The sequence below is a fragment of the Podarcis erhardii genome (assembly GCF_964252035.2).
Source record: "Podarcis erhardii genome assembly, chromosome: 3".
In the NCBI taxonomy this organism is placed as follows: Eukaryota; Metazoa; Chordata; class Lepidosauria; order Squamata; family Lacertidae; genus Podarcis; species Podarcis erhardii.
Window position 1 is genome coordinate 70011654 of NC_138507.1, and position 27745 is coordinate 70039398.

The 27745-nt window shown below is 44.0% G+C and overlaps 2 protein-coding genes and 1 long non-coding RNA gene across 8 annotated transcripts in view; 2 read left to right on the plus strand and 1 right to left on the minus strand.

Annotated features, from left to right (window-relative positions):
• TULP4 (TUB like protein 4) overlaps positions 1-23670 on the plus strand; it is a 110312-nt gene extending 86642 nt beyond the window's left edge. For 4 of the 5 annotated variants that reach the window (XM_081854297.1, XM_081854296.1, XM_081854298.1 and 1 more), the window contains 10 exons: positions 1503-1637; positions 2438-2604; positions 3042-3266; positions 4529-4763; positions 5430-5574; positions 7559-7703; positions 8065-8158; positions 10931-11074; positions 12904-15542; positions 18060-23670. In XM_081854297.1, the coding sequence (XP_081710423.1) occupies positions 1503-1637; positions 2438-2604; positions 3042-3266; positions 4529-4763; positions 5430-5574; positions 7559-7703; positions 8065-8158; positions 10931-11074; positions 12904-15542; positions 18060-18176 (4046 nt within the window). In that variant the 3' untranslated portion in view covers positions 18177-23670. The remainder of the gene's footprint in view (positions 1-1502; positions 1638-2437; positions 2605-3041; positions 3267-4528; positions 4764-5429; positions 5575-7558; positions 7704-8064; positions 8159-10930; positions 11075-12903; positions 15543-18059) is intronic. The other variant, XR_014154459.1, reaches the window with a different exon arrangement.
• Positions 16-27567, minus strand: LOC309337706. The gene is made up of 3 exons (XR_014154514.1): positions 27337-27567; positions 26205-26273; positions 16-511 (listed from the first exon to the last, which is right to left on the minus strand). It is a non-coding gene; the product is annotated as an uncharacterized lncRNA (long non-coding RNA).
• TMEM181 (transmembrane protein 181) overlaps positions 25315-27745 on the plus strand; it is a 29980-nt gene continuing 27549 nt past the window's right edge. Inside the window, exon 1 of one of the 2 annotated variants that reach the window (XM_081854353.1) lies at positions 25315-25833. In XM_081854353.1, coding sequence (XP_081710479.1) covers positions 25688-25833 — 146 coding nt within the window. In that variant the 5' untranslated portion in view covers positions 25315-25687. The remainder of the gene's footprint in view (positions 25834-27745) is intronic. The other variant, XM_081854354.1, reaches the window with a different exon arrangement.

A 27745-nucleotide genomic window follows, 5' to 3' on the forward strand; every position in this document is an offset into this window, starting at 1 on the left:
GAGGACTGTGTGATTAATGAGAGTGGTGATATTAGGTTTATTATAAGATTGATTTACTGTTCTAGACAGGAACATTGTAACTTCTGGTGCATCCCTTTAGATGAGTGAAGGAGGCTAGTGTGTAGTTGATGCTGAGTCAATCAGGAGTGGGTGAGCTTGGTAGCTTCCAATAATTATTCTGATATGACGTGTCCTTGTGAAGTATCACTTGTTCTCCATAAACTTTTCAAAGGAGACATGCCTTTGACTCACATACATGACTAGGAGGGGCTTAATTGGATTTTACTTACTTCTAAAACTATACCAATTATATGGTGCTGGCTTTTAAGTCACCGTCCACAGCACAATTTCCCTGTAGTTCAATTACCTCATTTTAACACATAAGCGCATGGATAACAAAATTTGGTTCCGTTCACAACTGAATGTAGCCTAATGTATGATTAGTGAGAATATGCTTAACTGGTGCCTGGAGAGCGCCTTTCTCTTGGGACAGCAGCACCTTCTGTCAAAGCTAGTTACATAAAACAGAGAATGAAATAGCGAATGCTGCAGATGGTGCTGTAGGCAATTTAATATTATATACAAAGGAAGTTAAACACTGAAGAATGATCTTGTCAAAACCAGACTCTCTTTTATAATGGCACGGAATAGGGTTTAGCCAACTGGTGTTCTCAGGGCAAGTAGATAAGCCCATTCTGATGCTCCAGACTCCCATTTTGGGATCCAGTCCTTATGGAGGGCCAGTTTCTGTATTAAAGTCTGTGTCATGTAGCAGTAAGGGCTTAACAGAGCTGAAGTATGATTGGTCCAGTATCACGAGGTCTTCAGTCTGGAGGGCTGAGGAGGGGCACGTGTTTCTTGAAAGAAAATATTGAGTCAGATTGGTAATAGTCCCTTGGCTTTTGAGCATGTGGACGAGACAGCAGTGCAAGAAACTTTTAATGAAATGAACATGGTGAATCATTGCTTATTTTTCTTTCAACAGAAAGCTGTGAACAAATTGCTTTTTTGAATCCCACCTTGACTAGACTTTCATAAGGTGATAGTAGCGCTACTTCAAGGGCCAGGTCTGACCCACAGCTGCCAGTTGGCTCCCCCTGGCTTAGAGGCTGAACATTGCTAGGTATCACAGAGAGGTGCAAACTGAACAGACTCTTTGTACGAAGGCCCCTCTACCCTTTTATTTCCTAGCATGGTTGGCACTGCCTCTGTGTTTGCGCCCATTATGGGCCAGGATGGTTGCTTCTGACTCCCTTCTTTTCCTCATACAGCTCCAGGGACATGTAAATATTCCCACTGTGCAGGATCACTGAGGGCACAATAGAAGAATTGTGTCATTTGCATAACACTGCAGAGACCATACCACAGTTCTGTGGCGTGAGGGTGGGGTTTATTCCTTCACAGTACTAGACAGGGTCACAGCTCTTTGCACAGTCAACAGGTGATGAGCTAGGAACCTTGGTTCAAACTTCTTCCTAAAAGTTTTTTTCCCCACTCTGCAGATGGTCCAGCTGCATATCCAGTTCTGGTGCAGAACACCAAACCGCTGCTCACTGTCAGCTTCACATCAGGAGACATTAGCTTAATGAACAACTATGATGACTTGTCTCCTACCATCATCCGCTCAGGGTTGAAAGGTACGCAAAGGGAGACTTGTCTTCCTGCCCTGCTCCCACCGCTTCATTTTCTGCTTTAGATCTTGATTGCTTTGACATGAATATTTCAGCATCTGTCTCTTGAAATGCAACATCCATCTGCAGCGATTTCCACTAACAAGAGTGACGCCTGCTGGTGAAAAGAGCACACCTCAACAAAGGGATTCCTTCTGAAATAAACTGGTAGCCTGTCTTACATTCTCTGGTGCTTGACAGCAGCAAATGAGAACCATGTGCTTTTCAAAATAACCTCCAGCTTTAGGCAGTGACCAATTTTGTTTTGCTCTCTTCTGCTCTGTTCCTTCAAGGGTTTTGTGAAACCCTTAGGAAACCAAAGCCGGAAGGCTGGCAGGTTCCAAAGTTATTTTAGTTTGAGGCAATGTTTCCAAAAACTTAAAAGTGGAACTTCAGGTTTAATTCAGTTGAAGCAGTAGCTTCAGTCAGTAGAGTGAATGAAGGCTTGCTCCACCAACCTCAGCCTGCCTTTAGCCAGACCACGCCTGCCTGCCTCCTTGCTTACAACCAGACCAGGAGGTGGCACGGCCTGTCAGCTTCCTCCTCCTCAGTCTCAGGGCTGCCTCTTGTATAAATTAGCAGGGAAAGGGAGGTGGAGGGATTAACCCTCCCGATTAGTGGCAGTAACCTGTGGTTTTGGTTAGCCAGGGGAGCAGTGGAGGCCCCCGCTGCCTCCACTGGCCTGCTTACTGAGTGTAAGTGTGTGGGATTGGGCCTATTTGCTTAGTGTAGTAAAGTGAACCTCCCCCTCCCCTTTGTGATTTCAGATGTAGTGGCTCAGTGGTGCACCCAGGGGGACTTGCTGGCTGTTGCAGGCATGGAAAAGCTAAGCCAGCTGGCTGAACTCAGCGGTGCTTCCTTTCTGAAAAGTGCACTGGTCAAGTTCTACAATGTTCATGGAGAACATATCTATACCCTGGAGACTCCTGTGCAGGTAAAGATTACTCTGAAGTGAGATATTGAAACAGGAGCGTGGGAGAATAACAGCCCACAAAAACAACCGCTAGCGGGGGATATTATATCAAGGGAGGTTTGCCCAGTGGATGAATGTCACTATAATTTAGATAATTTTATATGTAGGTTTCCCCACACACAACAAATTAGTTTTGATTCCATGCTGTTAGTTACAATAATATTCAATGAAGGATGAAAAATACTGGAGAAATCTGTATTTTAAAACAAAATGTCTTCTGGTCACTGTAATAAACTGATACCGTATCTTAGTGAAATTGTAAGTTGTACAGTTCCCAGAGAATGCTACTACTTGAACATACAGAAAAGCCCTGAGACATTAGGGTTTTCCAAAATAAAATGGGTCTTAAAATATGCTTCAATGAGAGGAAAACATCTGAATTGTTACTTTTCATGCAGCGTCCCATAATCTCAATCTGCTGGGGTCACAGGGACTCCCGCCTGCTCATGGCTTCTGGTCCTGCCCTCTACGTTGTCCGAGTGGAGCACAGAGTGTCCAGCCTACAGCTTCTGTGCCAGCAAACCATCGCTAGCTCCTTGCGGGATGACAAAGATATCAGTAAATTGACTCTGCCTCCCAGGCTCTGCTCATACCTCACCACTGCCTTTACACCAACGATCAAGGTAAACAAATGGCTGGGTGTTAAGTGTATCAGGGTCAGTGGGCAAAGGTAGATGGAGCTAAACAGCTGACAGCAGCTGAGGCATAAAGCGCACAAGCAGGGAATGTTTGATTGGTAATAAACATTCAGATTGCACTCTGAGGCTGCCATCTCAAACACTTATTTGGGACTTTGTCCCCTTGAATGCCTTGGGACTTCTGAGTAAATACACCTAGAGTTGCATAACCGTGCAGAACAGCTTGTAGGGTTTTATCACTGTCATTTTGAGAGGGTTGTGATGGCCGTTTGAAGAGCAGTGCAGGGCAACCTGACTAAGGGCTGTTTCACAAATGCAGTTTTCTTGTACAGGTTGAGCAGTCCAGACTGCCCTCAGGCATGTTCGTGTACCGAGAGCTTATTAATAAAACCAGTCAGTCACAACTGCTGCCAGCCACAGTTTGTGGCTGTAATGACATTTTCCACATCTGCTTCAGTTGTGTCCAAGTGTATCCATGATTAGAAGGTTCACACATTATATTAGCCATGCAATGGGAGGTGGATGGGACTGCTTTGGGGTAGGTGTAAACTTTGTGCATGAACAGAGCCTGGTGAATGGGCCTTTATTTAAAGGTTTCCCAGGACAAGGCGTAAAAGCTGCCAGCTAGATCGCAACACCTTTTGTCTGGCTCTTATGAGAACTTCTTGAGAAATCTGATCTCAGTCCCTGTGCTGTTGACAATCTTTATACTTCTGTAAAAGAAGCAAGCACATACAGTCATACCTCATGTTACGTTTGCTTCAGGTTACGTTCTTTCAGGTTACATTCTTTCAGGTTATGTCCCACGGCGACCTGGAAGTACCAGAAAGGGTTACTTCTGGGTTTCGCCGCATGCGCACAAGTGCCAAATCATGCCGCGCATGTGCGCAGATACGGCGCTTCAGGTTGCGTTCTTTTCATGTTGCGAATGGGCCTCCGGAATGGATCCTGTTCGCAACCAGAGGTACCACTGTATTACTGAAGTGGATGCTTCTTGGTCTCTCTGCAGTTCTGGTGCATCATTTTAGAAGTGGTCACTTTTCATTTAAAATGTAGCTAGCTTTGTATGGTCCTGATTTCTTTTATTGTTTTATCAATTTAAAGGCAGAATTTACCACTACAGACATTAATAATAATAATAATAATAATAATAATAATAATAATAATAATAATCAGGAGCATGAAAAAGCAACACGAGGGAAAACTCTTTGTATGACTCACAATTTTTCCTCCTATATTTAACTCAGCCTCCTATCCCAGACCCCAACAACATGAGAGATTTTGTAAGCTACCCAACATCTGGCAACGAAAGGCTTCACTGCACAATGAAGCGGACAGAAGATGACCCGGAGGTTGGAGGGCCTTGCTACACACTGTATTTGGAATACTTAGGGGGTCTGGTGCCTATCTTGAAAGGGCGCCGAATTAGCAAACTGCGGCCTGAGTTTGTCATCATGGATCCAAAGACTGACGGAAAAGCAGGTACAAGGCATTAGGCAACTTTTTAGTGCCGATTTCTAGATTCCGGTCCTGTGCAGAGACCCTCAAGTGTTGCAAGTTTACTGCACGTGGATTTCTCCTGCAAACCTTGTTGATTTTATTGTATGTAACTGATCTTCCCATGGGAAAAAATATGCCCACAAATACGCTCTTTGTTGAAATGTGTCATTCTTGTCGGTCGAGCGTCATGTACTCACTGGAGCTCCCGTTTGTGGAACAAATTAGTGGATTGGGTTGTGGAGATGTGTATCCTGTTGATGCCCCAAAATTGTGCATCCACACGAGAACCCATGGCAGTACTATTTCCCTGCTCTCATCAGCCATTCTGAAAGAGACTCAGTAACAGGCATAGTTCAAGTCATCTTCCAAGTTGCAGTACATTATAATATTCAGTGTCCTGACAGGAGAGGGAAGATTCTCTAATTAGCTGTAGACATTTTTCAGTGTCAGAGAGATGCCTGTCAACTAGCATAATTGAGCACCATCCGCTTGATTTTAGGCTATTGCTGATTCTGCATGAGTTTCAAAGAATACGCCATGCTCCTTGTATCTCAGCTATTGCTTGTAGGATATCCTAGAAATGATTGACAGCTGTAATTGGGATTTGGTTTCTGAAACATTTTTTTTTAATGGGGCCTGTGTTGACAGATGAAATCTATGGAAACAGTTTGATTTCCACCGTGATTGACAGCTGCAACTGCTCTGATTCCAGCGATATTGAACTGAGCGATGACTGGGCTGCAAAAAAGTCTCCCAAAATCACTCGAGCTAGCAAATCACCCAAACTTCCCAGGTAATCATTTTGGTATTTTCAAAACTCTACCTTCCTTTTTCTCCTGGGTCTTTGAATTCCTTTTTTATGCTGAGAGGGCACCCTACACACTTAGAACAAAGGGGAACCTTTTCATACAGGCATCAGAAACGGGCTGCTTCAGAAAAGTTAGGGTTCTTTTTGCTGTGAAACATTATTAAGGGCCCTACAGTTCTCCTCTGTGATTAGCTACAAGCATAATACAGACATAATCCCCCTATAGTTCTGGTGTCCTGTCCCTGACAGTTTCAAATGTTTAACAGCACATATCAGTGCAGGGTACTTGTTAGGTTCTTTGCTTGCTGCTAGTGAGTGTTTTAAGCAGAGTTCTATATATATTGTGTGTGTGTATGAGAGTGTGCACACACGTGCATGATGCAAAAATAAAAAATAAATCAAATCCTGTGATTAGGATAGGACCACCTACTTGGATTTTAATTTGTTGACTTAGTTTACATACTGTGTCCTGGTTCCAAGATGAGCTTTTCAAAAATTTGGAATAATTGGCAATAATTGGCACTGAGAAAATCAGTGTTTGGGAATAAATTCTAGGTATATAGTATGGGCAACGACCAGTGAATGATAACAACCCAGGGTGCTAAAGTTCCACCCCCGGACCACCATTGTATTCTACTATATATCCTAGATATATATCAACATAAGAAATCTACAACAATCCCTCTCTCTCGTTCTCTCTCTCTCTCTCTCTCTGCTCAGACTTTTGAGAGCAAGGTTCCAGATTTGCTACTGGTGCTAGGAGAGTGCTTAGCTCCCTTTGCTGAGAAACATGTTCTCTAAGCACTATTCTGCTCTCTGTTTATGGAACACTGTGATCTGAGTTGTGTATTTTGATCTTTGTGGGGCTGGGCTAGATATCCCTTTTTCCATTCCAGCATAATAATAATAATAATAATAATAATAATAATAATAATAATAATAATAATAATAATTTATTTATACCCCTCCCATCTGGCTGGGTTTCCCTAGCCGCTCTGGGCGGCTCCCAACCGAATATTAAAAACACAATACAGCATTAAACATTAAAAACTTGCCTAAACAGGGCTGCCTTTTGATGTTTCTAAAAGGTGAGTGATGCTTCTCCAAAGCTCACAGCACCAGCCATGGGCATTTTGTCAGAGAAATAATGCCCTAGTTCTTTCGAAACAGCTGATGTCCCTGTGATGCTCTTTAGCAGGGTATTAAGCCTGATGCTCTGGTTTGATGCATAGGCATAAGCCTATTATGATCCTTAGCTCCTGAACCTGGAGACAGGCCAGCAAGGGGGGGAAAATGCTTTCCTTACCAATTATTAAAATAGAACCACTTTTCTAGTACAAAAATTCCATGGAACTTCATATGTTATCTTTCTGTTTACCGTTTAGCCAGAACTAAAGCTGCTGGGCAAAGTGTACTTGGATTATCTAGTATGTTAGGTTGAAGACAGATGTGACATCTTTTATAGTAATGGGCCGGTCTCTTTCTGCATTCAGTCCCAATGCCCCTCCAAAGTCATTCTGCAAAAGTTTGCAAGTATGAGACAGAAAGCAGCTATGCCAATTGACAGGCTCCATGTAACATCACCAAGAAACCTCCCTCCAATCCTCAGGTCCCTTTTGCATTTAAAGTTACCGTTTTAATTAATAAGGGACATGAACATCCTTGCAGCTTTTTTCCGGGGGGGGGGGGGGAGGAAACCTATACAAGTCTGATGGCTAAGCCAGGGTGTCCTGTCCATTGGTGTGGCTGTCTGTCATCCCATTTGCAATGTCAGACTGAAGGATGCATTGTGAACTCTTTTCATATTAACTCTGTCTTTGCTCTTGAAGCTACTTTCGAATGGTAAACCTTGTTAGCATTTCCCCCACCACCCACCTAAATTTGTATTCCGTGTTCTTTTTTTGTATAGAGAGACAGAGAGTACCTATTTGTGCCTGCCTCATTATTGTCATTTTTGTTTTGTATGCAGAATTAATATAGAAGCTCGCAAATCTCCAAAGTTGTCACGAGCTGCTCAGGAGATATCAAGATCTCCCAGGCTACCGATAAGGAAGCCTTCCATAGGTTCACCAAGCCTAACTCGTAGAGAGTTTCCTTTGGATGATATCACTCAGGTACTGCATGGCTATCTCATTATCTACCAGAAACAGAGGCACCATGTCTCTGAATACCAGTTGCTAAGGTACAACAATGGGAGAGCCCTGTTGGCCCCGTGTCCTTTTCGTGGACTTCCCATAGGCATTTGATTGGCCACTGTGAGAACATGATGTTGGACTAAATGGGCCTCTGGTCTGATCCAGCATGCCCTTCTTATGTCCTTCACTCTTTTTCATTGGTAGAATTGCCCTTGTCAATGTGAAGATAGAAATAATCATACTGATTGACCTAACAGGACTATTGTAAGGATAACTAAGATAATGTATGTGAATACTGTATAAATGCTTGTTGTCGTTCTGTCATACCTTTTTATTGCAGCACAACTACCTTGCTCAGGTCACGTCAAATATCTGGGGAACCAAATTCAAAATCGTGGGTTTGGCTGCTTTCCTACCAACCAATCTTGGTGCAGGTAAATTAACTCTTTAAGAATTGTCTTCATTTCAGACCCTTCCTGACCAGAAAAAGTGTGCAAATATTCTTTAACAGTAGTTAAAATTTTGCATCTAATTCAGTCATGGAGTTGTAAGCCATGAAACAGTTTGGACTATTTCTGTGGCATCTTCTACTGGGTCAAAACTCCATAGAAGTGGTGCTTAAAAGGATACTGTCAACTTAAAGCTTTTGCAGATGACCTAGTTTTGACCCTGCAGGAGCCAGAATCTAGTACGAAAAGAGTATTACAATTGATTCATGACTTTGGTCGGGTGGCGGGATTAAAATTAAACAAACAGAAAACCAAGGTATTGGGGAAAAAATTGACAGATACAGAGTCAGGACGGTTTCAGAGAGAGACAGAACTAAATGTGGTTAAAAAAGTAAAGTACCTAGGGGTAAACATAACAGCAAAAAATCTGAGTCTATTTAAGGACAACTATGAAAAATGTTGGTCAGAAATCAAGAGAGACTTAGACAGTTGGACAAAATTGAAACTTTCTTTGTTAGGCCGAATTGCTGCTATTAAGATGAATGTATTGCCAAAAATGTTGTTTTTGTTTCAAACACTACAGATTGTGGACAAGACGGAGTGCTTCCGGAAGTGGCAGAGAGACATCTCTAAATTTGTCTGGCAGGGCAAAAAGCCCAGAATTAAATTTAAGATATTAACTGATGCGAAAGAAAGAGGGGGCTTTGCCCTGCCAGACCTAAAGTTGTACTATGAGGCCGCAGCTTTCTGCTGGCTAAAAGATTGGCTACTTCTCGAAGACACTGATGTACTGGATCTGGAAGGCTTTAACAATGCTTTTGGTTGGCATGCATACTTATGGTATGACAAGGTTAAGATCAATAAGGCCTTTAAGAACCATATTGTCAGAAAAGCAGTGTTTAATGTCTGGACAAAATATAAAGACTTATTGGAAAACAAAACTCCAAGGTGGCTTTCACCTCTGGAAGCTAAGGCCCGAAAAAGACCCAATATGGAGGCCAAATGGCCAAAATATTGGGAAATACTAGAAAAAGATGGAGACAATTGGAAATTGCAGAGTTTGGAGAAAATGAAGGATAAAGTGCGAGTCTGGTTACACTACGCTCAGATTAAAGAAGTTTTTAAAAATGATAGAAAGTTAGGGTTCCAGGTGGAGAAATCGAAATTGGAAACAGAACTGTTAGAACCTAAGACTAAGGTACTTTCAAGAATGTATAACTTGCTGTTAAAATGGAATACACAAGATGAAATGGTTAAATCGGCTATGATAAAGTGGGCACAGGATATTGGGTATAATATCATGTTTGAGGACTGGGAAAGGTTGTGGACCACTGGGTTGAACTTCACTGCATGTAATGCTTTGAAGGAAAATGTAATGAAAATGATATATAGATGGTACATGACCCCAGTTAAACTTGCTAAAATATACCATTTGTCTGACAACAAATGCTGGAAATGTAAAGGAAATGAAGGAACATTCTTTCACCTCTGGTGGACGTGCCCTAGAGTGAAGGCTTTCTGGGAAATGATATATAATGAGTTGAAAAAGGTATTTAAGTATACCTTCCCTAAGAAACCAGAGGCCTTCCTCCTGGGTATTGTCGACCAGAGGGTGATAAAGAAGGACAGAACTCTTTTCCTGTATGCAACAACGGCAGCAAGGATACTCATCGCCAAGCATTGGAAAACTCAAGATCTACCCACACTGGAAGAATGGCAGATGCAACTGATAGACTATATGGAACTGGCTGAGATGACCGGCAGAATCCGAGACCTGGGAGAGGAGAAGGTTGAAGAAGTCTGGAAGAAATTCAAGATTTATTTACAAAAATACTGTAATTTGGTTGAATGTTAAGAAGGATGCCAGATCATAAATAATTGAGCACCACTAAATTAGATGGAATTAGGATGACAAGTGAGATTGAGGAAAATATAATTTTTTTGGAGAATTATTAGATTATATTTAAATGAGTGGGACATAAGAACGCAAACAAGATGATAAATTGCTGGTAAAAATTTATAATGATGTAAGTCGGAACGGGAGACGTGAGGGAGTCCAAAGAAGCTATGTTACGTTGTTTATTATTTTTGCATTTGTATTTAAAATCTTAATAAATATTTATAAAAAAAAATAAAAAATAAAAGGATACTGTCCCTAATTGTGGGAGTATACCAGAAAACATTCAATGTAGGGAGAAATTCCTTCTGCTCCAGAGCCTATTTCATTGCCATGTTAAGGATATACTTTATATCTGTTTGCTTGGTAAATAAATCACATCTGTAGCTCTTTTGATTTTCCCCACTAGCTTTTGGAGGAGTGGTCATGTTTGTATTCCTCATCCACATGGTTTCCCAGTAGTCCAGACACTGACCAAGCCCAAACTTTCTTAATTTCAGTAATTGAATGAAATCATACTAGACCTTTTGCTTAGAGACTTCTTCAGTTATGAAAAAATACATAAATAGAAAGTACTTCCGGATACGTGTATATTTTTGTCTTTGTGTGGCATCACTGGGAAGCCTTGTTTGCCTGTTATCTTCCCGGTGCATGTACATACAACAAAATGTAGTTGTGTGTGCTTGTCGCATGCAGTCATCCAAATATTGCATCCTCTTTCTTAAATAGACATGCTTTCCATGTAGGAGTTTTATCATGGTTGAAGTCCCTCTAATTGGCTGATTCCTTTAGTAATGCCCTTTGTATTTTCTGTATCACAGATCTTTTCTTTCTTCCCTTTCCTTGCATCCTTTTTGTAGTTATCTATAAAACCAGCTTGCTGCATCTCCAGCCTAGGCAAATGACGATATACCTTCCAGAAGTGCGGAAGATTTCCATGGACTATATAAACCTTCCTGTCTTCAACCCCAATGTTTTTAGTGAAGATGAAGATGATTTGCCAGGTGAGATTGAACTGATTGTCTAAAATTTTATGAAACTCTGTAAGAAGATTGACTCTCCTTGTAATTAAAAGCCCAAGGCACATGAGTCCATTCCATGTTTTGCAAGATATGCTTGTTGTGGTGGAGAGGCCAAATTGGAGCTTGCTCTTTGACTTCCATTTTGGAGTCTGTGGTGAGGCTGGGAACTGCAAAATAGGGCTTGAAAGACCTGTGTACTTCCGGTGTTGTCATTGGGAGCCTGGTAGAGCCTGGAGGGCTCCCTGTGCCCTTCGCAGCCTGTGTGGGCATTCCATACCATACTGCCCTTGCCCTGTGTTGTGAACAGTGCATTCAAGATCAGGGGAGCTGCAAGGCCTCAGACACAGGTGTACATACATGGTGCATTTAAAGCCTTAATGGAACCTTCTTCTCTGACTCCTGAAAGGAATGTGAAGTTGAAAAGGGTGATGAGGGAAGCCCAGGAACAGTGCAGGCTGCTGGGGTGGAGGGGTGTTTCTTGGCTCCAACAAGTTTCTGATGACATAGCTGAGAGCTCAAAAGGGCCTATTGACAATTCATAATTAATCTGTAAATGGCAGCAGCAGCAACCACCACCATTAGTTTAGATGTCCGGTGGATGTCCTTTTAATTAATCCATTTTAAATGGGTCAGTTATGAATTTGATCCAGAGAGAGTCCATTAATCCCCTGAGAAGAAGCATCTGTTAAACTGGGAATTAAATTATGAGGCTTCAGTATTAACCGCATTTTAGAAATCTGCAAGGGGATTGACACAAGCAGACAATCAAAAGACCTGGAGTGATATAGAGGCACTCATTGAAAAGGTTCAATCTCCAATGGTGACTTAACTGCACAACCTTAGAGTGGCAGGAATCCATCATGGTGCCTGGGAATTGAGGCTCCAGTGCTGGCCAGAAGCATTCACAAATGTCAGCAGGTGAACAGGTTGTATTCTCTCCTCAGATTCACATTGGGTTACTGTCATTCATGCCTTCATAACTGCTTGCTTTTCGTGACATGGACTATAATTTATTATACATTCCATCAACTTGCATCAGAGTCTGGTTAACAGAGTGGCAGAATACTAGATTGTTCCTGTTCCTTCCGAGATAAAGGTCTGATGCAGATACAGTGCTGGCTTCCTGCTAACTGTGGTCAACAAATTGGAAGTCAAACCCTTTCTGGGGCAAATTCCCACTCGTTTGCTATGATGAAGCAGTTTGTTGGCTCCAATGCTTACCGCTATTAAGTCTAGCCAGGATTTCCCTTAAACCAGGTTATTGAACTGAGGACCATGGAGAAAGAGAGACTTACCCCAAGGAGGTGAGGGGCTTTGTGGAGGGACTGTATGTTCTCAGATCTGGCTCTTAATACCCTTACTGTAGTGAGGTGAGAGATAATATTACTGACCTAATATGACAGCACAAGTACAAAAGTTAAATAATCAGTATTTAACAAATGATTCCAATACCTTTAAAATGGAAATTAATGCTCTAGATGGCAGAATTAATTTAGTATACAGTAGTACCTTGGGTTACAGACGCTTCAGGTTACAGACGCTTCAGGTTACAGACGCTTCAGGTTACAGACTCTGCTAACCCAGAAATAGTACCTCGGGTTAAGAACTTTGCTTCAGGATGAGAACAGAAATTGCGGTGCGGTGGCAGCAGGAGGCCCCATTAGCTAAAGTGGTACCTCAGGTTAAGAACAGTTTCAGGTTAAGAACGGACCTTCAGAACGAATTAAGTTCTTAACCTGAGGTACCGTTATATCTCTTTTTGGATGAAGGCTGTGATGCTGTATTCTGATACTCATATCTTTTTGTCCCAGTGACTGGAACATCTGGAGTTCCCGAGAACAACCCACCTTGCACCGTAAACATCCCAATTGCTCCTATTCACAGCTCAGCACAAGCAATGTCACCAACACAGAGCATAGGGCTGGTTCAGTCTTTGCTGGCCAATCAGAATGTGCAGCTGGACGTCCTCGCCAATCAGACGACAGCTGTGGCAGCGGCGGACCATGTGACTGACAACGCAGTCCACTACCCAATCCCAAGCAGGTATTCCAACCCAGGCCAAGTGATCTTTGGAGGAGTTGAAATGGGGCGCATCATCCAGGCACCCCCTCAGCTCCCCCTGCCGCCCCAGGGTGCAATCCAGATGGCAATTGTGGACCACAGAGATGGGGACAGAGACCACGAACACCTCCAGAAGGCCAAGACGTTGCGTCCAGTGCCACAGGCAGCTGAAGGAGAAGCATCCGTCTTCACCACTGCCCAGGAAATTCAGATGAACAAAATGAATCCTCCCCCTCCGTACCCTGGAACCATACCAGCAGCTCCCACCACAGCTCCTCCTCCTCCTCCTCCGGTACCTCCCCAACCTCCCATAGATCTGTGCTTGAAAAAGGGAGATTTCCCCCTTTATTCCACAGGGCATTATCAAACCCCTCTCGGCTATGAAAGAATCACTACCTTCGACAGCAGCGGGAATGTGGAGGAGGTTTGCCGGCCTCGAACGCGGATGCTGTGCGCCCAGAACACTTACACTCTGCCAGGGCCTGGCAGCTCCGCCACTTTAAGGATCACTTCCTCAGAGAAGAAGATTCAGCAGCCTTGTACCAGCGCCACCCTAAACAGGCTCACGGTGCCGCGTTACTCCATTCCAACCGGGGATCCGCCACCTTACCCGGAGATCGCAGCCCAGCTGTCTCAAGGTCGCAGCATGGCCCAGAGATTGGACAACAGCATAATCCACGCCACTCTGCGGCGGAACAGCAGAGAGGCAGCGCTGAAAATGGCCCAGCTGGTCGACAGCCAGAGAGCCACTCTGCAGCTGCCCCCGAAACTGAAGAGCAACATTGTGGCAGCCCAGTACCAGCAGAGGGTGCCAACGGCACTCTACACCTGCAGCCAGTGCAGCAGCGGCAGTGGCAACAACGGTGGCAGCGGCAACCCTAATAACGGAAGTGGGAATATGAGTGGCATCAGTGGTAACAGCAGCACGTCCGGCATGAACAGCATGAGACCGGACATGACGACCGGGAGCAGCTCTCAGCACAGCTCGGTCATCGCACACTCCATCAGTACTTCGCCCCTGGCCTCCCAGTCCTCTTACAATTTGCTTAGCCCACTGGACAGCTCTCGTGAACGGACAGATTATGTGAACTCTGCCTTCATGGAGGATGAAGCTCTTTCTCAGCACTGCCCCGTGGAGAAACCGGTGCGCCACATGCCTGTGGCCATGGCTGAGCCAGGTATTGGTGTCAAAAGACCACCCCCCTATCAGTGGGAACCAATGGTGGGTGAGGAGATATGGGTCCCTCAAGAAAGGACAGCTCCGAGTACTTTGCCTCACCCTGCCAAACCTGCCCCCCTAGTCATTGGCCAAACTCAGCACCTGGATATATCCCGAGCACCATTTGTTTCCCCCAAATCTCCAACCAGTCCCACTGCCACTTTCCAGATGAGCTACGGGGTTGGAGCCCCATACTTGGGGAACTACGGTGTTCCTCCCCCTCCTCTTCTTCAGGGAATGCAGGTCCCCTGTTCTCCCAAAGAAGCTTTGGCCTCACCCCAGATTGCACAACAGGAGCCAACAGTTGTGCTTCAGCCAGGTTACCCCTCCAACCTTGCTTACTGCCCTTTGCCCCCCCTGTACCCTGGAAATAGCACTTGCTCGAGTTTACAGCTGCCACCAATGGCCTTGCACCCGTGGAATTCCTACAGCACATGCCCACCTGCTGCGCAGAGCACCCAAGGCACTCTGCCCCCCAAGGCGCTGCTGGTGGTGGAGAAGCCTGTCATGTCTCCTCCTCCTCCCCCCCCACCACCACCAGTGGAGCCTCAAGGCCACACGGGCACAGACGCGATGGCAGAGACAGCAGACAACTTCCAAGAAGTCCTGTCCTTGACCGAGAGCCCCGTGCCTCAGCGGACAGACAAGTTTGGGAAGAAGAATCGGAAGCGCCTGGATAGCCGAGCGGATGAAGGGAATATGCAGGCTATTACAGAGGGAAAGGTCAAGAAGGAGGCAAGGACGACTCTGACCGACTTCAACTCGCTGATATCCAGCCCTAGGCTGGGCAGGGAGAAGAAGAAGGTCAAAAGTCAAAAGGACCAGTTGAAGTCCAAAAAACTGAACAAGATGAACGAATTTCAGGACAGCTCAGAAAGTGAGCCTGAACTGTTTATTAGCGGGGATGAGCTAATGAACCAGAGCCAGGGCAGTAAAAAGGGATGGAAAACAAAAAGGAACTTGAGAACAGCCAGTGAACTGGATGAGTTTAAGTGCCGGAAAGCCAACGAAAAGGAGGACGGGCGGCTGGGAAGCCAGGGCTTTGTGTACGTGATGGCTAACAAGCAGCCCTTGTGGAATGAGGCAACACAAGTATATCAGCTGGACTTTGGAGGGAGAGTGACCCAAGAATCTGCAAAAAACTTCCAGATTGAGCTGGAAGGGAGACAGGTAAGATAATGAGTTGGAAATTACAGGCTGCTTCTTGTGTTAGGCCTTGACATGTGCGCCAGAGGAACAGGGCTGGCCCAAGACTTTGTGCCTCTGATGCGAGTGCTGCCACTGCCAACTCCTCCTTCCCCCTCCCCTCCAGCTTTGTAAGTTTTGCTGCTGCTAACATGGTGGCAGAACCCGCCATCTCCTCCCACCCCTATCTTCTGCCTTGCTCTGGGGAAAGGGGTCCTTCCTTAGAGTTAGGCATTCTGGGCGAGGTGGCCTTGGAAAGTGCCTGCACCACTACCACTTTGCCTCGCTGGCTAATTAAAGGTTTCAAATCACTAGAACTTCTATTTTTTTAAAGTCCAGCTGTTGTGGCAAAGCGGTTTTGGGGCAGACACTCTTCCAGTTCACCTTACTCAGAATACTTTGCTCTAAGGAAGGACCCCCTTCAGTGTAAGGCATGAGGATGAGGCAAGTGCTCTGGAAAGCTCAAAGCAACTTGGTGGTTGGGTAGTGGTGACAGCTGGGTGGATGGACTGGTTAAACAAGCAAGTGAGGACCTGGGGGCAGTAATCTGCCACCTCTACTGCCACCACCAGAAACAGTTGCCTCAGTTTGCTTTCTACAGGAATCCTGGCCCTGCAAATGGAGTATGACGTGACTTCTTTCAAATAGACACACCTTCTTGCAGATTAATTTGCAGGAAATAGTGGCATGTGAAAGGCCTGGTGCAAACAGGATCCTGATGCCTTATCCCTTGGGTGGCCAATATCTGCCCAAGGCATTGGACATACGTTTGTGTAACATCTGTAGAGCATTTGTCTCTCACAATTTCACAAATATTGAATACAATCCATACAGAGTTACAGATAGGTAGCCGTGTTGGTCTGCCATAGTCAAAACAAAACAAATTCCTTCCAGTAGCACCTTAAAGACCAACTAAGTCAGTTCTTGGTATGAGCTTTCGTGTGCATGCACACTTCTTCAGATACACACTGTGTATCTGAAGAAGTGTGCATGCACACGAAAGCTCATACCAAGAACTGACTTAGTTGGTCTTTAAGGTGCTACTGGAAGGAATTTGTTTTGTTTTAATCCATACAGAGGTTGCCTTTGAGGCACAGGCAACTTCTCTGCAGCATAAAAATATTGAAGAAGAGAAGAAGAAGAAGAAGAAGAAGAAGAAGAAGAAGAAGAGGAGGAGGAGGAGGAGTTTGGATTTGATATCCTGCCTTTCACTCCCTTTAAGGAGTCTCAAAGTGGCTAACATTCTCCTTTCCCTTCCCTTGACTGTATAAAACCAAAGCTATTCTATTCCACCAAGAAGAAATTTGATGGTAGCTGCTTATAATTGTGGCTTCTGTGTCTCAGAGCAGCTATAACAGATTATGGGATATTTTAAATGTCACAGTGAATAGAAACATATGAACCCATGTAACTATAAGGAACATAGAAATATGATGTCATCTTCAGCTGATGTCATACCACAGATGCACATTTCACATGAAAATAATACAATGTGAGAACAGCCTTTTGGCACTCTATCATGATTACAAGACTAATACAACAACCAACCAACCAACCCAGTGTCAAAGGTCATGAGAGTCTGAAAAACAGGCAACAGTAATGTATGTGTAAGGTGAAAGTGATGGGGGAATATATGAACTTTAAACCCTGGCCATTATTTTCAGTCTCTTAGAGCAGGTATAGTGAATTTGTGGCCTTCCAAATGTTGTTGGATTACTACTCCCATTGTCCCTGACCATTCACAATGCTGACTCGGGCTCATGGGAGTTGGAGTCCAAGAACATCTCAAGAATCATCAGTTCCCCAGCCCTGCTGCTGCTGCTGCTGCAGCATAGAAAAACCTGGTGCATTCTATAGCAAAGATGTATGAAAGGAGGTGCAAAACATTGTACAAACCTTAGGCACCTTTTATTTTCTGGAATCCAGGATTGGAATGGCACTTTAGCTAGCTCTGCTTCATTGTGTAATTTTGCAGTCTCCCTGATCTACCAGGAGGCTGAACTGTAGATTCAGTTGTGATATCTATAGGTTATTTCGGGATTGCAGTCATGTTGCATCAACGTCCAAGAACAACCAAGATCCACCAGAACATAACGGCTTCAGTCTGCTGAAAATCATGGAAAATTCCTGTTGTGCTGATATGATCTCCTCAGAATATTCAACCTCATTAATCATTGTGGGCTCTGAACTTCCCCTGTGAAAATAGGTGAAGCCAGTGCTATATTTCTAGAAAAGAGGCGCCAGAAGTCACCATGAACACCTCCCTCATTCTCTTAGAACGACAATGCTGCCCACCTGAGAGGTGCCTGAACTGAGTTCCTCTGGGCAGAGCCACTTGCCAATTGAAATGCAGCTCTCATATGAGGCAAGAAGTTGTGAAATCACCCCCCCTTGCTTTAATGGGCCAATTTTCATATTTTAACTCTTGCTCGATTTCTTGTTTATCTTTACCAACTTTTCCTCTTCTTTATCCCCACCCCACCCCGCTACTTTCTCCTCCAGGTCATGCAGTTTGGGAGGATCGATGGCAATGCTTACATTTTGGACTTTCAATATCCATTTTCAGCGGTGCAGGCCTTTGCAGTGGCCCTGGCTAATGTGACTCAGCGCCTCAAATGAAAAAGAGAAAAAGACCAGAGAGGGGGAGGGAGAGAAACCCTGCTAAATCTTTCACATAAGGGCCAACCCACGAAGGCCCGGCAGAGACGTGCAAAGTAAAGAAGAAAGTGCAACTGGAAGAAAAGAGCGAGTGCCCGAAGGAGGGCATCAACTTTAAACATTATCGGGGATGGGGTGGGGACTCTGTGGTTTGGGATTTATTTTATTTGAATCAACATATGTGCTGGTTTCTTCAGGGCAAGCCAAGGAGGAGAGCTATTCAGTGTTATGTTGGGAAATGTGGCTTTTGGCTTGTTGTGGCGGTTCTTCTGTGTTTGCTGCAAAAAAAATAGCTGATGTAAGCTGATAGAAGGATTTTAAAAGACTGCCCTTCGTTTTCTTTCATTCTTTTATAGACTGCCTTATACCATGCTGTTTTTTTTTTAAAGCAGGGAATGCAACTTTCTTTCCTCCTGGACCACTTTGTACTATTTTCATCAATAGTTACAGCAAAAAAAGAAAAAAAAAGAACAACAAAAATGCTACAATATACTTGAAGACACGTGTTTCTTCTCTGATAACTGAGCACTGTAGGCACCATGGAGGTTTTTCAGAAACCTTACCTAGTTTCCAAAATGTCATTCAAAAGAAAAACAGAGCTGTTACCTGTTGGATCGCTTGCAAAAGATGGCCTGATCAGCACATACATAGCTTGGATAAGCAAGTATGCAGCTACAGAGAGCAAAAGTTGTGGCCACTTCACTCCTCCCCTGCTCCTGCTGCTCCTGTGATACCCAGAGCAAAGGCATGGTTTGCATGTGAACCTGGGCTCGTGGTTTGTCCTAACTCCAAACAAGCCATGAGCTGTAAGCAAGGTTTTTTTCTTGGTAAATCATTAGTTTGGATTGATACCAATGCTATCACTCAGCAAGGCCTGAAGTGGGAAACATTATGACAAATCCCCTGGGTTAACACAGAACGAAAGAAAAAGGAAGGAAGGAAGATGAAAAAGTGACAAACCCCAATACGGTCCCAGAATATATGAGGAATCTTTAATAAAAGTGTCAGTTGTCTGATGCATTTCAGTAGAAACGTTCCTTGGGGTCACAAGAATATTATTTTGTTGGAATAACCTAGCAGGAAGACGTGTTTCCCTGCTGGAGAATTTTAGATTCTTTGTCAGGGACTCTGCGTCCCAGAGGTAGCTTTCTACATAAATGCATTGGGCAAGTGACATGTTTATGTCAGTTTCCTCGTCTATCTTGGCACCTTTAATCTTTTTTTGCTGCACTTCTTGACCATGACACCTTCCCCATGGAAACTAGCAGCCTAAGTCATTCAGCATTGGAATTTTTGATTGTAACCTTAGAAAAATATTCAGCCTTCCTTTGCTCACAGGCTTATTTGACTTTAATTCTCCACACACATAATGATACAGAGTTTCTCAAAGGTGGCCACCGAGATCTTTTGTGTGTATTTGCTTGATTGATTCTGTTGATTCTTCTATATGAAACAGGCTGCAATCAAGAAAAAACTGAGAGGATAATGTGCATACACACACATGATTGGTGGAGTGCATTCTCTCATTTCACTTGCACAGGATAACTTAAGAGGTAATAAAACACTTGGATGGAATCGGCAACCCCTTCTGGAACAGAGCCTATAGGCAAATGAATGGCCAAGTGTCTCCTCCATTGCTTCCTAATCAATAGCATGCAGTAGGTTAACCCTTAATGCAGTCTTCCCAGAACATTGACATTTTCTTTGACATTTTCTTCGGCTACACTTGCTGTCCAGTAGCAGCTGTTGGGTGGGACAGAGCTGTGGAGCTGCCCTCCTGTTGCTGACATTGCTGCAGCTTACCTGGACTGCAGGGTAAGGGCTGTGTGGATGTGCCTGTGAGAATGGCCATTTGGCTCTACAGGTTTGTCTACAAAGCCTTAACCTCACTGCTGGCTGCCTCCAGTCACATCCAGGTAAGTTGCAGTGATGCCAGTGTTCAGAGGGCTGCTCCACTCCACAACTCCAGCCACTACTACTGCAGTCCCAGCTAAAGACTAGCTTGAGAGTCACCAGACTAGTGGAAAGGCTAATTAGGAATATGTAACTCTTCAGAGAATTCTGGTCAGGATTATTCCATAAGTGGGAGAATTGTCTCTTGATTTAGAATGTGAAATGGAGCTTTTAAGTTCAGGTCTATATAAAAAGTTATATGACATTTAGGAGAACGGCATTTGGCAGTGCTACATATCCTAGAAACACACTTAGAACATTTCATCTAAAACATTTCAAAATAAAACCAGGGGAGAAAAATCAACATGTTCGCAGCTGGCATCAGCATCTGACATCCTTACACAGCTGCCATGGCACCTGTGTGCTGACATGGCACACTGATGATGTTTGCTCTGGGCTTTTCTTTAAAAGAAATTCTGGTCTGATTCTCTGAGCACTGCCAGGCACCTGGATTTAGCAACCCTTCTCATTTCCCACAATGCCCCCCAACCTAATTGTTCTTGAGCATTGTGGGAAATTAAAAGGTAGCTAGATCTAAGTGACCAGAGCACTGCTATCACTGTCAGGCAAGTCCACTAGGACCTACTGATAGCAGACTGATGCCACTAGAGGACACTGCCCAGTGCCTTTTCAAATTTGGAGTTGGCCCTGAACATGTTAATCGTGTCAATGTAGTATCTGGAACCCTATAGAGAAAATAAAGCAAATATAAAGAGAAGCAAATATAGAAGCATTAAAGCCTTAGGGCTGATTGTTTTTTAACAAAAGTATCCTTGCAAAGTGGAGTACGAACAAAGATAATTAAGAATAGATCCCAGCTGTGTACGATCAATTTGAATCAGTAGGAAGGTTTACACAGGTCACTGTGTGGTGAAATGTCTCCAGACTGTTACTGGAATGAAACAAGCTCTGTGATCCTCTCCCGGCTGTAATTGATGCTTATAATACATGTCTGAGAATTCCCCCAATATATTGTCTTAAAAGACATTATCTTTTACTTTTTTTGGTCTTCATAAACTTGAATTATATTGAATTATATTATTTACAAGGAAACCTTGGGAATACAGAACCCAGGCCTAACTAACATTTCATTTGAAGGGAAGTCTTGGAAGATGTATAGAAAAACTAAAAAAAAAATTGGTGCTGTGGCTTGTTTTTGTTGTGTTTGTGAAATGAAAGGCAAGACCAACTAACCTAGTAAGAAGACAAAATGATGGAATAAAAAGCGCCATATTTTCTTTTTGTGTTAAACTCTGCAGCCTTAGGCTCCAGCTCATGTGAGCAAGGTTGGTTCCCTTACATCTCTGCAAAATTGAATTGGATCCAGTGGTCTACCAAAACAGAACCCAGTGCGTTTTGGGGACTGCAGTCCATACATTATTAGGCCATGCTGGTGCTGCAGCAGAATCTCAGCTGATTAAATAGTAGAACTGGCTCTTGAGACTCAAGGTGTACTCTTAAAGTCACATGATGCAGCAACTTGGTAGAAGCTAAGCAGATCTGGGTTTGATCAGTGCTTGGATGGGCAACCCTATATATACTGTCTTGAATGTACATGGAAGAAAGGTGGAGTGTAAAGAGTGGGATATAAATTAAATATATAAATCCTGGTTTCCTTCAGCGAACAGTATAGCATCTTGTGCAGGGAAAATATTTTTAAGGCCCATGTCCCTCATACTTTCCCCTTCTAGTATCTTTTAAGAGCTTTGTATAGAAGTGGTGTGTGTGTGTGTGTTTGCCTGAAGACCAGATGAAGTCTTTGTGATGGCAATATAATCTGACATACGAGCTCATGTACCAGCTTTGAGGAGCTTTGCATTTGACATTGCAACGTTTTGCATCTTTGGCCATTTCCTCCCCTGCTTTCTCAAGGGCATTTCATACACTGTATGAAACCTAAGTTTGCCCGACAAAGGTATACTTGGCAGGGAGTCATAACTCCCTGTCAGGTGCACCTGTATAATACCTGTGTTTTTCATTTGCAGGTTACATTTTTGGATGTGCACCTAAATGAAATGTGTGAAGTGGCTCTCACAAGCAACTGAAAAGATAAGAGTAGGAGAAAGTTATGTTAGAGCTGGTCCTTATATTGAACAGACTGATCACATGTGGCAGTAGCTTATAAAGTTGAGTGTGCTGGAATATATCCTTTTCCAGTCCTTCCAGCGCTTTTGGGTACAACTGGAATTTTCTTCCCTGCCTTGTCATGTAACTTCTATCAGGGCACGACAGCCATAGCAGTCAGGAGCTGGTCAAATCCTCTTGTCCATTGTCCCTTCCTCTCCACAAGAGTGATGGGACATGCTAAATATGTCATTTGCAATGTTAATAGTTTACGAGGAACTTTTAAAAAGTAACACTTTTCAGAATATTATTGGAAGAATTGGCTAAAATGGATACATTTTAAGATTGCATTCCATGTTATGCAGCAATTGTTGTTTCACACCAAAATTATTGGGATGGAGAGAGAGAAATCTGATGCAAACCTTTTAATAAATTTGATTTCTGTTTAAACCAATGCATACAACCCAAAAGATTGTAATCTGATCGAGGTGTTCTGGAGAGTTAGGAAGGTCTTCACTTGTTGAATGTTTACTCTGTCTTTATAAATGGCTAACTGAAAGAGGCATTGAAATAGTGTGTTAAGATGAAATGGATAAAAATATTAGAAGATGCTTGTATTTCCAGTGTTTTGTTAAAATAGTGCTCAATGAGCTCATGTCATAACCATTGTTCTTGTCATTTCAGGTCCGTTTCTCTTTTCTTTTGTCTCCATTTGGTCTTCTGTTCTAATTTTCCCTACCCCTCTCAGTCTGTGTTTTTATCCTCTCCTGTTATTTAGCAGAGGAGGGTTTTAAGCTCTTGCTATTTGTTGTAGATACAATTTTTTGTATTATTGTGGAATTGCATGGGGATACATAGGGTTGAAAAGGCACTGTAATCTTTACTGGAAAAGGGTGATATTTTTTAATTTTGCATTTGTTTATAAATGCATTATTTGGGTACTGTAACTTTGGTAATTGTTTCTGAATTTATTACTTGCCTTTAAAAATGTTATTTGAGGATTGCTTTTGTTTTATTTTTATTTTCTTCCAAGTTTTAATAAAAATATATAGTCAGGTGCATGGATTTCCTAACCATGCAAAGCCTGCATGATGATCTCAGTTCTGCAGAGAAAATGGTACACTTATCTGACCACCTGCAGTATTTTTAATGGCCTTTGTTTTGTTTTTCTTTTCTAAATATGCCATTCAGACCTGGGTTTCCATTGTAATTCTGAACCTTGCCCTGACCTGCCTCTCCTGTTATGTGCCCTGTGTAATAGATTGTGAAGAAGGTACCTAGAAAGCATTAAATGGTTTCCTTTCAAAAATGTGGTTTGTCCAAAATTTTGACTGTCTACATGATTGAGATGGGGTCAGTTGCCCTATTTTCCTTGATGGTTTGGAATTGTAAGAGTTGTCCAGGTGTTGCTTATTAAAGTTTTGGCGAACTAGAGAAACTGTGAGTTGATTTTGGTGTTTTGTCTCACACTGAGAATCTTGAATGTTTGTGTGTTTTAGTATGCAATGTATAGCCTCAATATTCGTAACAGATTGTTTTATTCTTATTTGCATATCTGGGTGCCTCTTGTTCTTTCTGATGCACACTTGCTGTCATTCCTGCAGCATGATGTTGGACCAGAAACCTTGTAATAATGTTCTGCTATAACCAAATTTTGGATAACAGCTAGTTTCCTCTGGATAGTTGATGAAGATATCCCAATGGGATTTGTGTTTCTTTTCATACTAAAAAATAGATAAGCAAGGAACAGCAGTGTTTCCTCAAAGAAAGCCCTCATTTTTTCCTTTTCTGTAAATAAATAAAGTACTGGGGTGCAAGATTGTTACCCTCTTTTAGTGGGCAACCTTTCTGGATGCAGATGCAACACATATTTCTCAAGTGGAACCAGTACAGTCCATATGCTGTTGCCTCTGAATCACCGTAGTGAAGCCCTACTTTGGATGCCATTGGAAAGGAGCCCTTTTAAAACTCTGAGACACACACACACACACACACACACACACACACACACACTCGCTCCAGAAACATGACTATGTAAGGCTGATGCCTTAAGAGTTTATAAAAATCCCAGAAGATTGGATTGAGGTGCCAGCAACAGCAAGGTCTCAGTTCTCCAGACTGTCAAACAGCAAGACTGACACAGCATTTGGTACTGCTGGGCTTTAAATGAGGGTGGATTTCCCAACCCCAATGGGGAGCAGGTTTTATTGGCTGCGCTGCTAAGGGTTTGGAATTCAATTTATAGAATTCTATGCTTTCAATTGTGGGCACATAAGCAGCAACTTGAGTGATAGGCCACAGGTTCTGATTTTGCTCTCAATGCAAGCCAACTATTTGGAGTGGTAGGATTCTGCCACTTGGGTCAGACTTGAAATGTAGGCGGAGCCAGAATTTTATAGTTTGACAGGACAAATTCATGGAGGATGAAGCTTTATTCTAATTCCACTATTGAAGGAAATATGCCTTTGTACCAGTAGCTGGGAACCACTCAGGCCCTGCTTTTGGGCTTCCCTGTGGGCATCTGGTTGACCATTTTGAAAACAGAAATACTAGGTGGGCTTTTAGTTTGATTCAGCTGGTCTCTTATGTTCTCCCCCCCCCCCACACCAGTTTCAAGAACTGCCCATTTCTCACTTGCTTGGAAACTGATGCTTTAAAATTGACAGGCAGCTGTAGGTATTGTTTCTATGCCGCCCTAATGTGTTCCTCAAAGCAGAACCAAGCCTCATGTTCTGAACTGCCTGCAGTCTGAAGGCTGCTGAAAGGTGATATACCAGTAGCACCGGCGCTTCCTTGGGCAGGAACCAAACATAAATCGGGCAAAATACAAGATGATGGAGAAACCGCTCTGGTTGCGAGGAATACCGAGCTGCCAAATGAGGGCCTCTGCCCCACCTCAAACCATGCCATGTGTAAACGTGCCTGAAAAACATCACGGGACCAGTTTCCCAGGGGCCATTTTGCCACCAGTCCCCAGTGGCGCTGTCCACGGTGCTGATTTTTTTCCAGCTCCACCTGGTCCGTGGACCATGGGGATTTTATTTCGTTAAAAGCAACCACCACCACCATACATTATCGCCTTGCCTGCTCTTTGCGCGCATTTAATAACAAAAGCCCTCCGCGTCCCCTTAGAAAATGTATGGGGCTTCAGCAGCCAAAGCAGAGCTGGAGCCGCCGCCGCCGCCCACAAAACTCCCTTCGGCGCCCAGTGGCGGCGCTCTGCCGAGAAAGGAAGAGAGGGAAGCGGAGGGTCGCTTCAAGCGGCGGCCTCTCGGCCATTGCAGCTCTCTCCCCCTCGGCAGCCCGGCCCAGCGCCGAGGAGCTCCAGACCGAGGCCCAGGCGCCACCGGGGTCTCCATGGCCGAGCGCGGGAGGCGGCGGCGGGCTTAGAGCGGGGCCCCCGGGAGTTGCTGCTGTCTCGGCGGCCGCTGGCTGGGTGAGGAGGGGCCGGCGCGATGTCCGGGTGCGGGATGGAGGCGGATTACCCCGCCTTTGAGAACCCGCTCTGCGGCGAGCTCAAGCACATTTGCAAAAGGATCAGAGAGACCTACAAGGAGATCAAAGAGGACCTGACCCCTTACAAAGATGATCGCTACTACAGGTAAGAGCAGCGGAGGCGAAGGGAGCAGCGCGCGGAGAGATGGAGAGGGAAAGAGAGGCCTCTTTATTTTCTAGGGAAATAGCTGTTTGCATCAGCGGTCCGGCCAAGCCCTCTTAAAAATGCTTCTTTAAATACAGCACGTAGGATTCAGAAGCAGCTATTCATTTATGAGCAATCCCCAGGGGAATCCTTATTTGCACGCACTTTGGGATACGTGATTTGCAGAGTGAAGCCTTCCCACCCACCCCTACTTCTCCTCCTCCTCCTCGCCGGCTGCTACAGTCTTTTCCCTCCCGCGCCGCCGCTTTCGCAGTACCAAGGATGGAGATGGTCCAGCGTTTCAATATGGCTGCTGGGAAAAGGAGAATTACCTTCTTCCAGCGGAGCTACCCTTTTTGTTTCTTTTGCATGAGGTTTTGATGAGTCACTTCAGAGAGTCCCTGAAAGGGAACGAGTTTCTTGTGTAAGGAAAAGGGGGAAAGGGAAAGAGTTGCTTGAGTAACCTTCCTGATGGCATTTTCTAAATGTGGAATCTGGGTCTGGGATTCTTCTCGACTCTGATCATATTCCACCATCACCCTGCCCGGAGAAGTTGAGAGGGATTTTCCCCACCCCATCACCGCTGAAAGAGCCCATGATCCTCTTGTACTTACATGGGGTTGTAATGTAAATAATCAGGGCTCCACCTTCTCTCCCATGAGTCCTCGGGATCTAAAAGCTGTGGTTCCTTTGATCATTCTTCCCTAAACCTTCTCCTGCCCATATTCAGGTTTCCCCCCACCTAATAGCTGATTTCCCTTTCATATGAAGAAGAAAACTACCTTTCCGAAATTTTCAGAGTTCGACAAAAACACAGGAGCAAGGTATCCCCCTGAGCCACAAGCTGGGGAATATCCTCTGTGTGGAACTCCATGAAATAGATGGTTCCTGTGCATACTACAGGGACGCGGGTGGCACTGTGGGTTAAACCACAGAGCCTAGGGCTTGCTGATCAGAAGGTCAGCGGTTCGAATCCCCGTGACGGGGTGAGCTCCCGTTGCTCGGTCCCTGCTCCTGCCAACCTAGCAGTTTGAAAGCATGGCAAAGTGCAAGTAGATAAATAGGTACCACTCTGGCGGGAAGGTAAACGGTGTTTCCGTGCGCTGCTCTGGTTTGTCAGAAGCGGCTTAGTCATGCTGGCCACATGACCTGGAAGCTGTACGCTGGCTCCCTCGGCCCATAAAGCGAGATGAGCGCTGCAACCCCAGAGTTGGCCACAACTGGACCTAATGGTCAGGGGTCCCTTTACCTTTACCTTTATGCATACTACATGCATTACTAACTAAAGTCTTTGCGGAATTTTATTTATCCATGTGGTTCAGGTTCCAGCAACTCTAACCATAAAGAAATACAGTTAAAAAACAACAGCCCTCCTTGTAATACTGGATGAAATCCAGCTCCACTAAATCCAGTGAGAGGTTTGCTGTTGACGTCAACAAAATGAGAATTGCATCCTTTACTTACCGTCTTAAGTCTTAGCTCATATCCCTTGATGAAAGGCACAGCTCTGTGCATATTTACTCAGAAGTTAAGTTTCACTGTGCTTAATAGGGATTATATTATAAATTACGGGTCTGCTGTATAATAAAAACGGAGATGCAAGCCTTAAGAAGTATTATAAAATTAGAAATTAAGTAATAACCAGGTCCAATCTTATGAGCCAGGAAAAGCCTGCTTCTATCTGAATCACTGGTGGGTGGCTCGTCGCATTTTGCCTTTTTTACCGGACAGATAAAAGCTATTGGAGGGTTGATTATTATGACGAACTATTTTTATTTTTTAGAAAATGTGTATATGTGTGGGGAAATAGAAGGTAAGATTTGAGTGGCGTTGCTGAGAGCTAAATATATGCCTCTCTTTCCATGGGAGATAG